The sequence below is a fragment of the Penicillium longicatenatum genome (assembly GCF_028827895.1).
Source record: "Penicillium longicatenatum strain IBT 33135 chromosome Unknown contig_6_segment0_segment0, whole genome shotgun sequence".
Classification (NCBI taxonomy): domain Eukaryota; kingdom Fungi; phylum Ascomycota; class Eurotiomycetes; order Eurotiales; family Aspergillaceae; genus Penicillium; species Penicillium longicatenatum.
This window is the reverse complement of record NW_026643123.1, coordinates 3456739-3469325: the sequence shown is the minus strand read 5'-3', so window position 1 is coordinate 3469325 and position 12587 is coordinate 3456739. Positions and strand designations below refer to the sequence as shown.

Here is a 12587-nt window from a genome sequence, read left to right as displayed (position 1 = left end):
TCTATTTGGTTTCTAAGCTGCCGTCATGTCCGGTGCTGTGGTAAGTGAAACCTGGCATATATCACCTCACATTTTCATATGACTAATGTTCTTTCTTGCAGGGCCGAGAGCCAGTCTTCCCGACTCGCCAATCACTGGGGTTGATGAAGAGCAAGCTGAAGGGAGCTGAGATTGGACACAGCTTGTTGAAGCGAAAGAGTGAAGCATTGACAAAGTAGGGCCTTCGTATCATTTTGCATCTTTACAGCTCCGCTAATCACTGATATCTTCTGGTAGACGTTTCCGAGGTATGATATCTTGAGTCGGGTCCTCCCCGCATCCCGCATTCCCATTCCCTAGGAGTTAATTCCAATTCGCAGAAATCACACGTCGCATCGATGAGGCTAAGCAAAAGATGGGTCGGGTCATGCAAATTGCAGCCTTCTCCCTGGCCGAAGTAAGCTATGCAGTTGGTGGCGATATCGGGTACCAGGTTCAGGAGTCCGCCAAACAAGCTCGATTCCGAGTGCGCGCAAAGCAGGAGAACGTCTCCGGTGTCCTCCTTCCCCATTTCGAGAGTTATACACAGGATGGTATCAATGACTTTGCTTTGACGGGCCTTGGTAAGGGTGGACAGCAGATCCAGCGCTGCCGGGAGACATATGCACGCGCCGTCGAGACGTTGGTGGAGCTAGCTAGTCTACAGGTATGGAGAGTGGAGCACCAGCATTATCTGCATAATTCTAATGGCTAATATCTTTAGACTGCTTTCTTGATCTTGGATGAGGTTATTAAAGTTGTCAACCGAAGAGGTAAGCCTAAACGATCTCGTTGCCCGTGTTTATAAAACTGACTCGTCTTCTAGTGAACGCCATGTGAGTTTCATTCAACAACATAAGTGGTAAGCTATCATACACAGTACTAACATCTTGCGCCAGTGAACATGTCATTATTCCTCGAACCGAGAACACCATCAAATGTTTGTACTACCTCCTCTACGATCAAAATCACAGCACTAATTCAAACCCTATAGACATCAACTCTGAGCTCGACGAACTGGATCGCGAGGAATTCTACCGTCTAAAGAAGGTTTCGGGCAAGAAGCAGCGCGACGTTGCGGCTGCAGACGCCGAAATGCTGGCTGCCCGGCAAAAGGAAGCCGAGAAGCAAGCACAAGAGGGCACACCAGCCCAGGAGGCGAAGGAGGAGGATGTCGAAACCACGGATGTTCTGGGCGAACAAGAAGACAACGATGTTATTTTCTAGGGATTTTCTTTTCTTTGCATCTTTTATTTCCCCCATTTCGGGCTACATGTATTGTCCCCGTGGCCTTTGATTTGATATTAGCATCATTCTTGTCAAGTACTGCGGAGTAACTCTGTACTGTTTTTGCTTTGCCTGGGCCATTTTGCTTCACTACCGCAAATATACTTCGACTTATTGGACTAACGCAGATCCCAGCAATTTAGAAGGGAAGAAAATGAACAAGGCATAATTCACCCAGGTAATCTCTTTGTATTGCGAATACATAAGTAAGATAGGAGCCCCCAAACGCCAGTAGAACAATATCAGGATGTTTAACCCTTTTCGGAGAAGTGCAATAACGAAGCAACTACTGTCTCTGGTAGGTAACGCGGATAGCTTTGCCCTGTTCGCCCATGGGCATGCCTGAAGTAGCCTCCTTTGCACTAATAGCTCCTGCCTCAGTCTCGTACTCGACGAATGCAATACCCTTGCGACCAGGAACCAATCTGACTTCCTTAAATCCTTCGAAGCGACCAAAGATAGATGACAGGCTCTCCTCGCTGGAATCGTCGGGGATTTCCCGCAGGAATAGGATCTTGTTGGGGGGAAGGTACTCGTCTGGGACGACGGCAGTGGTAGTACCAGAGGTAGGTTTGAGACCGGTACCCTTGGTCGTCTTCGCGGGGCGAGCAGGTTCGGCAGCTGCAGCGGGACGCTTGAGCTTCTTCTGGGCCTCGAGGGCTTCGTGGGCTTGTTTGCGCTCTGTAAAAGATATGATAAGATCAACGGTTAGACACGATGTACCTCTCATAGTCAATGTGGTCGTGAAGAGAGCACTGCAACATACCCTTCTCAGCTTTCCGCCGCCTCTTGTGAGCCTCTAGCTCGTCGGTGCCGTTTTCCCGCAGAACAGTAGCATCGCTCCTCGTCTTCGCGTAGTCCAGTACCATGGGTTTATCGAACAGGTCAAATCCATTCACCTCCTCAATGGCGCGAGTGGCAGCCTCCACGCTGTCGAAGACAATGAAAGCCTGGCCCTTGGCGCGGAGATTGGTCTTTGCGACGATCTCAAGCACATTGCCAAATTCGGAGAAGATCTCTTCCAGCGACTGCTTGAGCTGTTCTATTTTGATGTGCTCCTCTAGATTACGGACCTGATGGATTGTGAAAATGCATATGTCAGCTCAGGGTGCGGGCGCGGAGCGGTTGGAGATGATGGGTGAAGAGGGGGAGTGGTCCGTACATATACCCTGCGAAGGAAGATTAGCGGTCAGTAGTGAGAGAGATTTGAAACGAGAGACACTTACGTGCTATTGGGAGGCATAGTCCCTTCTGATGCGCCAGCAGTCGCCATGGTTGCGACAGAATGAGCTCTGGAAGCTGAGTGCGGTTGAGCTTCTGCTTTCTGTTGGTCGGATTAGGTTGAAGCAAATTTACTTTTGGGCTGTATATCATTAGTTTGAAGCTTATTACATGAACTAGCATCATTGGTCTAGTGGTAGAATTCGTCGTTGCCATCGACGAGGCCCGTGTTCGATTCACGGATGATGCATTTCTTTTTTCTACTTTTAGTACCACTTTGGTACATCTGTTTTTTTTTCCTTTTTCAATTCTCCTGATGAAAAACAAATTTCCTTTATTTTACAGTATACTGTTGGAGTGTCCCGGCCATTATCAAGTCATACTTGTGCCAAAAAAGCAGGATGTTGGACGAGGTTCCAATGTTCAAAGGTTCCCTCGAGAGTCTAGGTAGGTCCAAGCGTAGGGATATATATAGTACTGTAAAGCATCATCTATACCCACCTGGGCAGGCAAAATTCAGTACACAGTAGATAGTTGCCAATACGTCTGGCCACTTATTATTGATCGGACACTTTAAACTCTAAAATGTTTCTAAAAACTACCTTGTTGTATCAAATCGCTCCTTAATATGTCCACCTTCTCTTTCAACTCCCTGGGGGATGCAGACCAATCCTCATACTTCACGGTGTCAGAGTTGGTCATCATATAAAGGTACTCTGCCGTACTTGAACGAACCTGTGACGAAAAATAAATTAGTACCATGGAATTTCGATGGAGATATATTGAATGTGGCCCATACTCTTGGGAACGGATGCAGCAGCATCGCCGTCAGCTTCTTCAACACGTCCCCTTGCAACGATCCAATTTCCGCCAATGCGGCATAAACCTTGACTGCCCCCTCCATGCGAGCGATATTTGCTGATCGGAAATGGGCCTTCTGGACGAGGAGGAAGATCTTCCTGAAAACGGGGTCCGACCCATTTGGATCAGCAACTGCGTAGCCATGATAGCTGTCCAACAAGAATGCAATGAGCTCAATTATAGGGATGGCATAACGGTCGTCTGGAAGGTTATCCTGCAGGGCAGTCGACAAAACCTGCAAAATCTCAATCAAGATATTGGGATCCGAGTGTGGACTGTGGGAGTTGAGAAACTGAATCAAAGCAGCCCGCGAGGCGCGGACAAGACCTTCGGCACCGGCAACTGCAGAGGTAGCTAGGCCTTGCAGAAGTGGGAGACGCAACCACTCCTGGCCCCAGGATGAAAGCAGTTGAAAGAAATACTCCTGAGAAGATACGTCGCTGACATGCTCAAATCTCCTGTTCAAATTAGCTCTGCTCGAATAAATACGTCAAATCGAAGCCACTTACCCGTGGAAAGGATTAAAGTCAACCATTTCCCAGAAACAGTCCTGCAGGCAAAGTGATGCTTGTAGTCTGACCTTGTCGAGCTTCTCGCACGCAAGCCGACAAAGGCACCCGGCGAGTTCGAAGACAATAGGTGAGCTTGATGAAAGTTTGGGTTGAAGTATTTTTGCTACTTCAATCGCCTCGATCCGAATTAAGGACCCGATATCTCCTCTCCTGTCCGTGGTATAATCATTGAGGAACCCAACCAGACTCTGGGCAATGGTTTGAGTTAAAGCTGTGTCAAAGTTAGCATCCCACTATATTTCTTTTCTTTCTTTTTTTCATCCGAAAGCATTTAAAGATACATACGTGAGAGTTTGATCGTGTGTGGCACGACACCGGTGGCGAAGCACCTCACAGCAAGGACTCGCTTTTCGATGAACTCCTCCTTTCCAGTGCACCTGAGCAATTCTGTTATAATGTCCTGCTGCAGGTTTTCTCGGCCCTCGAGTTGTTTGAAAACGGCACCAAGGGCTAAAACCTGGCCTCGGCCACTGGGAAGCCTCGATGAAGCGCGAAGATGGGAGAACCATGCCTGCACGGTGCTATCTTGTTTTGCTGGCGATAATAGTGGAAATAACAGAGAAAGTGCGGTTGATGAGGTTTGAATAGAAATATCCTCACCACGTGAAACACACAATGATAAAATATGGAGAACGCGATCAAGCAATGCCTCCGATGGTCGTCCAATGTCAACTGAAATGGTTGCCCGACAGAGTGCAGAGATGAGACAAGAGGATGCCTCTGCGGTTAACTCAGGGCGAGAGCTTTGAAGGGTCAAATCGTTGTCACTAGGGCTGTACGGAGAGTCGAAAATTTCCCACAACCTAGCGACACGGGAAGAGACTTCTCTCCCTTCTGGCGTATCTCTCAACTCTGGTGATGAATTCCACTCACAGGTATATGCGTCAATGGTAGTGGCAATCGACAATAAGCATCCATGTCGTGACTCCACATCACCTCGAGGAATACGAGAAAGCTTACTCAAGAGCCGCTGTAGAACGTAGTTCATAGACTTGAACTTTTCTTGTCTGCTCAATGATTCAATGGATCGTGATGCATGCCGCCGTGATTCGGCATCCGGAGAACCAATACCTCGCCAGTTCATCAGAGCGTCCAGAAGCGGACCCCAATACACCAGGTCTAGAGAGGCAGTGGACTTAGCCACATCGATCATAGCACGGGAACGCCGCGCAACAGCATGGTAGTCAACGACTTGCACAAGATGAATACCCTCAGTAATCATATTAGGGTGACGGCCAATCAATTCCTGCAAAGCAGCAGATGCACCTCGTCGGATGTTTCCGGACGGATCTACACAGGCGGAGCAGACCAGTTCCACAGCCAGCTTTTGCAAGACATCCACTTCGAATTTCCCAGAAATCGAGGGCACAGTCTGGGCCTGTATGGCTTGTAGTTCAGAAGTTGTGTACTTTCGAGACAATGCCCAAATACCAAAGCAAGCGGCATCACGAACACCCGTTCCCACAGAACTACCAGTGGATGATCTTTGTTCGAAATCAAGACACGAGACGAGAGACTGAAGAATCTCGGGGAGCTGATGCGTCGGAGGTGCACGGCGAAATAGCAGATGGGATAGAGTCAGCATTAGACCCTGCCATTGTTGCGCATCAACGCCGCTCGTGTTGCGTTCCAGCGACTGTAAGCCCGCATTACGTGCCTCATAGGGAGTAATCAGGGTGCCATCTTCTCTTTCGTAAAGAATGTTCTCTCCGAGTGAGCCAATAACGGCCTCGATGACCTCCGCTCCCATTTCTGGATCCAGTTTCAGAGTGACAAAACTGAGTGCTTTACTTGAAGCAAAGCGCACAGGCGTATCCTTGTCTGAAAGAGCCACTAGGAAGTGATCAATGGTATCTTCGAGGATAGTAGAGAGCTGATCATCAGTGAGAGTGCTATCTTTTCTTTCACTCAGAGACAGAGCCATGACTGTAAAGTTGCGAAGAATTTTGACCACAGTTTTCCGGGCAATAGCAGAGGTTTTAATGATTGTTGAAACATTTGAGGTACCCTGTGAAACGGAGATTGTTTGTTCAAAGATACGTCTGAGAAAAGGCGCAAAAACCTCCAACTGGCCAGAACCAGCCAGACGGGCTATGAATGAAAGAACTCCGATACAGGAATAGACTGAAGGCTGTTCCTCGTCATCAGCAGGCTGCAAGATAGCAAAGGCCCAATCAGTAAGACGCGTCAAAAACCCGAGGACTTGCATGTCGCCACGCAGAGTAAGTCGTGCTAAGAGAGCCGTTGCTGCCTCACGCTCTTTGCCAGGAACATGGATGTAATGAAGGGCCAAAGACAGCAGTGACTTTGCGATCATTGGAGTGTTGTCAGGAATAGTCCCAATTTGCCCCAAGTTTTCGTACGGGATAGGAATATCATCGGAGGATAGCGAGGAAAGATCAAATGGTGCCAGCAGGAGATGCGAGAGCCAGACCAACATGACATATCGCTCTTCCCACTGTAGAGTCTGTGAATTTGACGCCAAGGAGTCCTCATTTGTCACATCTGGTAATGAGGCACTGTCCCACTCTACGAAAGCTCGCAGCAGTGAGTCAAGATATTTGGGCTCGTTGTTAAGGAATCTGCTGATCACCTTGGCTCCACGAACCTTACAGAACGTGTAAAGCAGCCTACAGATTGCTTTCGGAAGAGGATACAAAGCTGGGCCTTGAGAGGCCTTCGCTACTTGAGAGCCATACTGACTGCGATGCTTGGTCAAATATGCCAGAAAGGCATCCACCAAAGGAGGCAGCAGCTTCTGCAAATGCGGGTCCAAGAGTTGAGGCCATTCTTGGAAAGGTTCAAGCTGTGATATTCAGTTAATAGTGTTGTGAATAAAGTAGATGCCCTCACAAGAGCCACGGCTAATCTTACAAGGGTTACGAGCTTCTCCGTCTTGGAGACTGGTGCCCATCTGCGTGGGGTGCGGAGAGGGGTTCCTTTTTCAAATCTCCACAACAGTGACGGCAGCAATTCCGAGAAATCTGTCACCAGGTCGCCGGAAGCCCGTTGAAGCTTCAAGTCCCGGTCTTCCACAGCATCCATCGCGAAAATTGGAAATATGGCTGTAGTCGTGTTCTCAAAAGGTTCGGTAAAAGCATCAACAGCGGGCCCGGTCATGTGACAAGAGGGATGCGAATCACATCGCAAGTCTATTGATTTTCATGAGATATTTTGTAATCAATTGAAAATTTTTTCACAATATCTCTACGATGAGCTCTCACTACTTGACAGCGATGAGAACGTAGGATATGAAACAGAGAAACTATCCTGGCGATCATACTTTCTGAAATGTCGACGGGATGCAAGCGTCCCCGTTATAAAATAACTAACGTCGGTCTCCTATGCATCGATGAACTTATGCGCTCGCCCATTCGAGTTTTGCTTGCCAATGAGTAGGTGTCTCTTGAAATTAGGTCTACTATCTACGCTCCATGTCAAGAATTGTGGATGACTTTTGTGAAGGCTTCCGCGAAACGCGTCAATTCTGCGCCTATATCATTCTCAAAAGAGCTAGATTTTATAAGAAGAGGAAATATATGAGCTAGGACCAGGTGGCTCAAAAAACAGAGAAATCAGCAACCTAGTCCAATGTATGTAGCATTTGAATTTAGGCATGCTATAGGCTATACCTAAGTACATAGCAACCCCAGGAACCTTCCATCGCATGTGACGAGTTTACAGGCGATCTTTTCATTCCGAGTCTAATAGAATAGAAGCTCTCTATAAGAGGACTAGTCTGAAGATCTGGCTGTAGATGAAGAATGGGCTCGACTCTTCAGAAGTAGACTGTAGAACGAATGTTGAGGTAAAGACCATTGGCTTATCAAACTCATTGTCAATCTGAAATACACCAGACAAAGGATTAGTCTAAGTCAGCCTGCGGGAGTAAAGTAAGTCACTTACAGCCAGAGTTCCTGTGACCGTGATAACCATCCCTCCACCACTTGCTGGAGCGGCATCTACAATACTGGCTTGGGTCTTCACAACTGACAGCTCTGGCTTCTAGGAGATGTATATCCTGTATGAGCTATCTGCACTTTCATTTGTGGAGGGGATACTGACAGTCAGGTATTCCATGATGCTCTCGACACCTTGCATCTGTTTACCTTCCCATGCCAACATCGAATCCGAACGCTACTGTCATATCAGCTTGTTCTTAATAGGCTCTATGATTCGAAAGATCCTTGAGTCGTGGAATCTTGGAAGGATGACATACGTAGAGAGATGCTAGTTTCGGTCTTTCGGATGCATCATCAAATATTGGGAACCAGTGCTGAGCAAATTGATCTAGCATAATTTAGCGATGGGCATCCACACGTGAAAACAGAATAGTGCAAAATTGAGCTGACATACCGGCAATATCCATGGTATCAACTATTGCAATACTAAATATAGAGTGAATCAGCCCACAAAACCTAATATATTGTACGTCAAAGACCAAGGAAACGCACATAGATAGAGGTCGTAGCTTGAAAAAGGTGAAATATGGACAGAAAAGTTAGGAGATGATTGAGGTAAAGCTGAAGAAAAAGGCCTGGATGCCAGATATATAACAAAGAGGGGCACATGTCGCTTTCATACCCATCGATGATGGGGCATAAAGCTAATCAAGGTGACTGATCTTTGTGAAAGAGAAATATAAGGTACCCAAACCGCATTTTCAAAGGTTCTTTATGCGCGATATTAGTGCCCAAAAAATTTATCCAACCAATGCCATACAAGTTGTCTAGCGATAAACTGTTTCTTTCAACTTGAAAGCTCATTTGATATGGTAGTAAGACATCTTATGTTTCTCTACCCCGCTAAAGAGCTCTAGATAAATAGTCCGGTATCTGTTACAAAGATATCAATAGGAGAAGATAACCGCTGGTGGCTGCGCTGAAACCAAAATTACCCGAGGTTTCTTTCAATAATTTACATTATAGGAAAGGCGGTTTGATAAATTCGAAGCAAAGCGACCAATTCTATACGGAGAGATTGTCGATATTAAAAATTGATAATTGACTTATTCGAATAAATAATATCACGCAAAGATTTTGGAAAAAATTCAGGCAGATGCTGAGCAGGCAGATGCTGAGGGACTCCTTATAACATGGACCCACACCTTGTCAGTAGAGCCAGAAAGTGATGAATTGCCCTGTTGTGGCGCTGGGCTCGTTGGGCGATGTATGTTTCAAACACATCGTATGAAAATGAGAGATGACAAATCGAGCAACTGATAACTATCCCTGAGAGCCGGTAGGTAGATCGGCTTCATCACATGCACGAGTCTTTTGTCGAATGTTCTGCAAAGACGACGCTGAACTGACCACCGGCGGCTGGCGAAACCAGCTTCTTCCCTTCGAGATACTTGCTGTGAAGAAGAGTTGGCCTTTCGACCTCATCCAAACCGGGCTGACCAGCCTGACATTGGGCATTAAAACCCCAGCTATAGGCCGTCCCGGATTCTGTGATCACGAAGGAGTGGTCAGTTCCCGCAGTTCCGAAAGTAATTTTGTCCCCCACCCCGGTCAGAAGATTAGGCCGTTTCAATATTCGTGGTCTACCATATGTGTCATAAATGATGTCTGCTTGAGGCATATCTTCGAGTGCAATGCCAAGTGCCTTATTATCAATGCGACCCCAAATGAGACATTCACCTTGCTCAGTGATAGCCATGCTGTGATCCTTTCCACCGGAAATCGAGACAAGTAGGCCATACTTCTTCAGACCAGGAACCTTATTTGGATATGCCACGATTGCATCGTTCTGACCGGCGCTCGTTGTAACGCCGGTTTGGCCAAAATTATTGGAGCCCCATGCATATACGTCACCCTTTTTATGGATAGCGAAAGAGTGATACAGCCCCACCCCAATGTCTCTGATCCCGGTTGGGAGAGCGCATAATTTGGGTTCTAGAGGATGAGGTTGATGACGACTTGCTCGGCATCTTCCAAGTTGATTCTGTTCATCACAGCCCCAACTAAAAACGGTACCTTTTGATGTCAATGCTAGCACGTGTTGTGCACCAGCATCAATTTTGACGACATCATGTAGAGGGATCAGAAGAGGTGTTCGTTGCTCTTGCTTGCTTAAGGGAGAGAACCCAACTCCTCCATTAGCCCCCTTCAATGATAAGTTAACTAGTGAGTCCCAAATTGCGCGGGGCAGCACAGCAAACGTACTCGGAAAGTTCCCCAGCCATATACCAGGCCGTCCGTTGTTAAAGCAAAGGTCGCACTATCCGAGGCAGCAAGTTGAGAAAAAACAATGCCGCTTCCGAAGTACGACGGGTCCACAGGCAGTGGCGTAGCTTCTTTTAGATTATGAGTACTTCATCATCATCACTTCCATCACCTGATGGGACATCGCTTTTGCCGCTATCCACATCGCCCGCATCCTCATCCCCATATTGCTTAACATCTCTTCCCAAAGCCCCTTCATCATTAACGCCCCATGTCAGAATTTGATTGTCATGCGTAAGGGCCGCAGAATGAACGCCCCCAACAGCGATATGAACGACTCCAATATTTCGCGCATCTAGCTTTTTGTTGAGAACGGGGCGCAGCAATTCCGATTTCCTTGTCAGATCTCCCAGTCCAAGTTCGCCGTAGCAGTTAGTTCCAAACACATACACATCGAGTAGATGAGTTGGAGGGATATTCTTAATAGGCGAATCTTCTGTCACAAAATAAGCCAATATCCATACATTCCTGGAGTTATTATAGGAAGAGAAATGCCTTAGAGCCTACTGGAGCCCCTAATTTACCTTTCAGCTTCGTGGGGCTCGCCCCGGCTGTTCTCGTGGTGGCCTTTGTCACACTTCTATCATCTCTTCCTCGTTCAACGGCCTTGTCTGCGGCTGGATATCGTTCTTTCGCTGTCCCTGCAGAGCTGGAGCTGGAGCGGAGCTTAGGAGGCATCGTGGGGAATATACTTAAAAGCAGTGATGCGAAAGATTAGTCCAGCTAATGAAACTACTGCCAATTGACAAAGAATCAGACTGGGAAATGTGATTACGTCGCGGCTGCATCCATTGAGCGGGGCTATTATTTAGACACCCCCTCGTACGTTATAATATGCAGTTTAGCATGGTACCTCCGGTACATTTTGCCACTACGATTTTTCGATAGGCTCATGAGATATGAAGCTGAGCAGAACTTTGGCCTCTTCTTCTATACAAACCTGTTTTGATAAACATCAACTGATAGACATCGGTAATTCTTTAGTAGAATGGGGTCCTTGGGCAACAGGTTGACTTGCCTGTCAATCATGCTCGGTCACAGCACAGAATGGGATTGATTTAACAGGGCCAGTAGTTTTACGCCTCAGCGCGACAATTGTATACCTTGGAAATGAAGATTCCTGCCTCATGTGCCCGCCCTCCAAATCCCGCCCTAGCTTCCAAAGGTAAGGATATCCCCCTTTTCGAGTGCAGAAATTGTTTCCTCCGACAAGGGATCCTGCCCACCAAAATGGTATCTCTCACGCTCGGCACTAGTCCAGGCCGTGATGTCTAGATCATCACCACCGACACTTCTCGGTGCTTCCTGCTCCATGTAGTCATCTAAAGCATCTTTGACTACCCAAGGGTACTCAGAGTCAGAGTTAGAATCAGATTCAGAGTCAGAATCCGAGTCAGAGACAGCTCCGGGCAATATGTCTGGATTTCTCAGGAACTCCTCCCGTAGCATGTCAAATGTGCTTTTTGGTAGCCCAATTAACTCAACTTGGTGTAGGATAGCAAAGGCAAAGACATAGATTTCAAAGTTCTTGCCATCCGATGGCCGCTCCTTCTTCATTAGTTGTAGGAACAATGCCATGATCATGCCGAGATTCTTGACCTTCGACTTTGGACCGAGGAGACCCTCGTTTTCCAAGGCAATTAACATGGAAAGGAACATAAATGAAATCAATTTCCAAACGCTCTTCACACTTTCGCCGTCATCAACACTGGAATATGGACAGGACCATTAGCACCACACACGAAGTTGGATATGAGAAGTAGAGTCACGACAAGATGGGAAAGATAAACGTACTGGTTGAGGGTCTCAGCAGAACCTGACAGGTGAAACATTGCCATCGCCTCACAGAGAGCCCATTGATCTTTCCAATTGCCCTCCATCCTGCCCGCCCTTTCAAAATCTATTATCAGATTTTGCACCACCTGCATCACACCATAACCAGCATGGTCTTCTTTTGTGTGCATGTCAAAATTGGCCGGGTCGCGCACATACACCTGGGTACGCATGTCCTTGATCTTTTCAAATGCCGCAAAGGTCATGACCCAAGGATGCTTTTTGTGTTTTGAGGCTGGTTTTCTGCACAAACAAGTACCGCCACCGTCACATCTGGGAATTTGCGGCTGGCCCTCCGAGCATCAGCGCAGGGACAGATAAGCCAAGGTTTGCAGTAACTGACCTCGTCTCCACCATCAGCTTTTTCATTGCTCTCAGGGCCATCTCTTAGGAGGTCTCGAACCCAGTCTAGACATATGCATTCATACTGGAAGGCCTTGGCAGCATTCTTCGTAGCCGCTAAGTACGTTGCGGCTGCATTCCTAGAGGTAGACCCCGGACTATAACGTCTCAAGGAGAGAGCGTCCGTTAAATAGTCCCTCCTAGGCCTTTTAACCTTGGGTTCCTT

The 12587-nt window shown here is 47.2% G+C and overlaps 6 protein-coding genes across 6 annotated transcripts; 1 reads left to right on the top strand and 5 right to left on the bottom strand.

Annotated features, from left to right (window-relative positions):
- Positions 1-25: 25 nt before the first annotated feature.
- Positions 26-1245, top strand: N7484_009498 (H(+)-transporting V1 sector ATPase subunit D; the record flags this gene model as incomplete). Its single annotated transcript, XM_057119885.1, has 7 exons — positions 26-40; positions 102-214; positions 277-287; positions 360-685; positions 743-791; positions 845-854; positions 918-1245. The coding sequence occupies 7 exons, from the start codon at positions 26-28 to the stop codon at positions 1243-1245; spliced, it is 852 nt and encodes a 283-aa protein (XP_056969440.1).
- A 346-nt stretch (positions 1246-1591) lies between these two features.
- Positions 1592-2578, bottom strand: N7484_009497 (U1A/U2B'/SNF family RNA-binding protein; the record flags this gene model as incomplete). The annotated part of the gene is made up of 4 exons (XM_057119884.1): positions 1592-1986; positions 2072-2378; positions 2468-2474; positions 2532-2578. The coding sequence occupies 4 exons, from the start codon at positions 2576-2578 to the stop codon at positions 1592-1594; spliced, it is 756 nt and encodes a 251-aa protein (XP_056969439.1).
- A 539-nt stretch (positions 2579-3117) lies between these two features.
- N7484_009496 (tubulin-specific chaperone D) lies at positions 3118-7079 on the bottom strand (the record flags this gene model as incomplete). The annotated part of the gene is made up of 5 exons (XM_057119883.1): positions 3118-3261; positions 3326-3845; positions 3897-4170; positions 4245-6765; positions 6834-7079. The coding sequence occupies 5 exons, from the start codon at positions 7077-7079 to the stop codon at positions 3118-3120; spliced, it is 3705 nt and encodes a 1234-aa protein (XP_056969438.1).
- A 603-nt stretch (positions 7080-7682) lies between these two features.
- On the bottom strand, positions 7683-8328 carry N7484_009495 (Nuclear transport factor 2 Eukaryote; the record flags this gene model as incomplete). Its single annotated transcript, XM_057119882.1, has 5 exons — positions 7683-7748; positions 7866-7964; positions 8025-8096; positions 8179-8249; positions 8316-8328. 5 exons carry the CDS (start codon positions 8326-8328, stop codon positions 7683-7685), a joined length of 321 nt encoding a protein of 106 aa, XP_056969437.1.
- Positions 8329-9218: 890 nt separating this feature from the next.
- N7484_009494 (RCC1-like domain-containing protein) lies at positions 9219-10864 on the bottom strand (the record flags this gene model as incomplete). The annotated part of the gene is made up of 4 exons (XM_057119881.1): positions 9219-10067; positions 10127-10257; positions 10299-10622; positions 10711-10864. 4 exons carry the CDS (start codon positions 10862-10864, stop codon positions 9219-9221), a joined length of 1458 nt encoding a protein of 485 aa, XP_056969436.1.
- Positions 10865-11338: 474 nt separating this feature from the next.
- On the bottom strand, positions 11339-12225 carry N7484_009493 (uncharacterized protein; the record flags this gene model as incomplete). Its single annotated transcript, XM_057119880.1, has 2 exons — positions 11339-11894; positions 11981-12225. The coding sequence occupies 2 exons, from the start codon at positions 12223-12225 to the stop codon at positions 11339-11341; spliced, it is 801 nt and encodes a 266-aa protein (XP_056969435.1).
- Between the last annotated feature and the right edge of the window lie 362 nt (positions 12226-12587).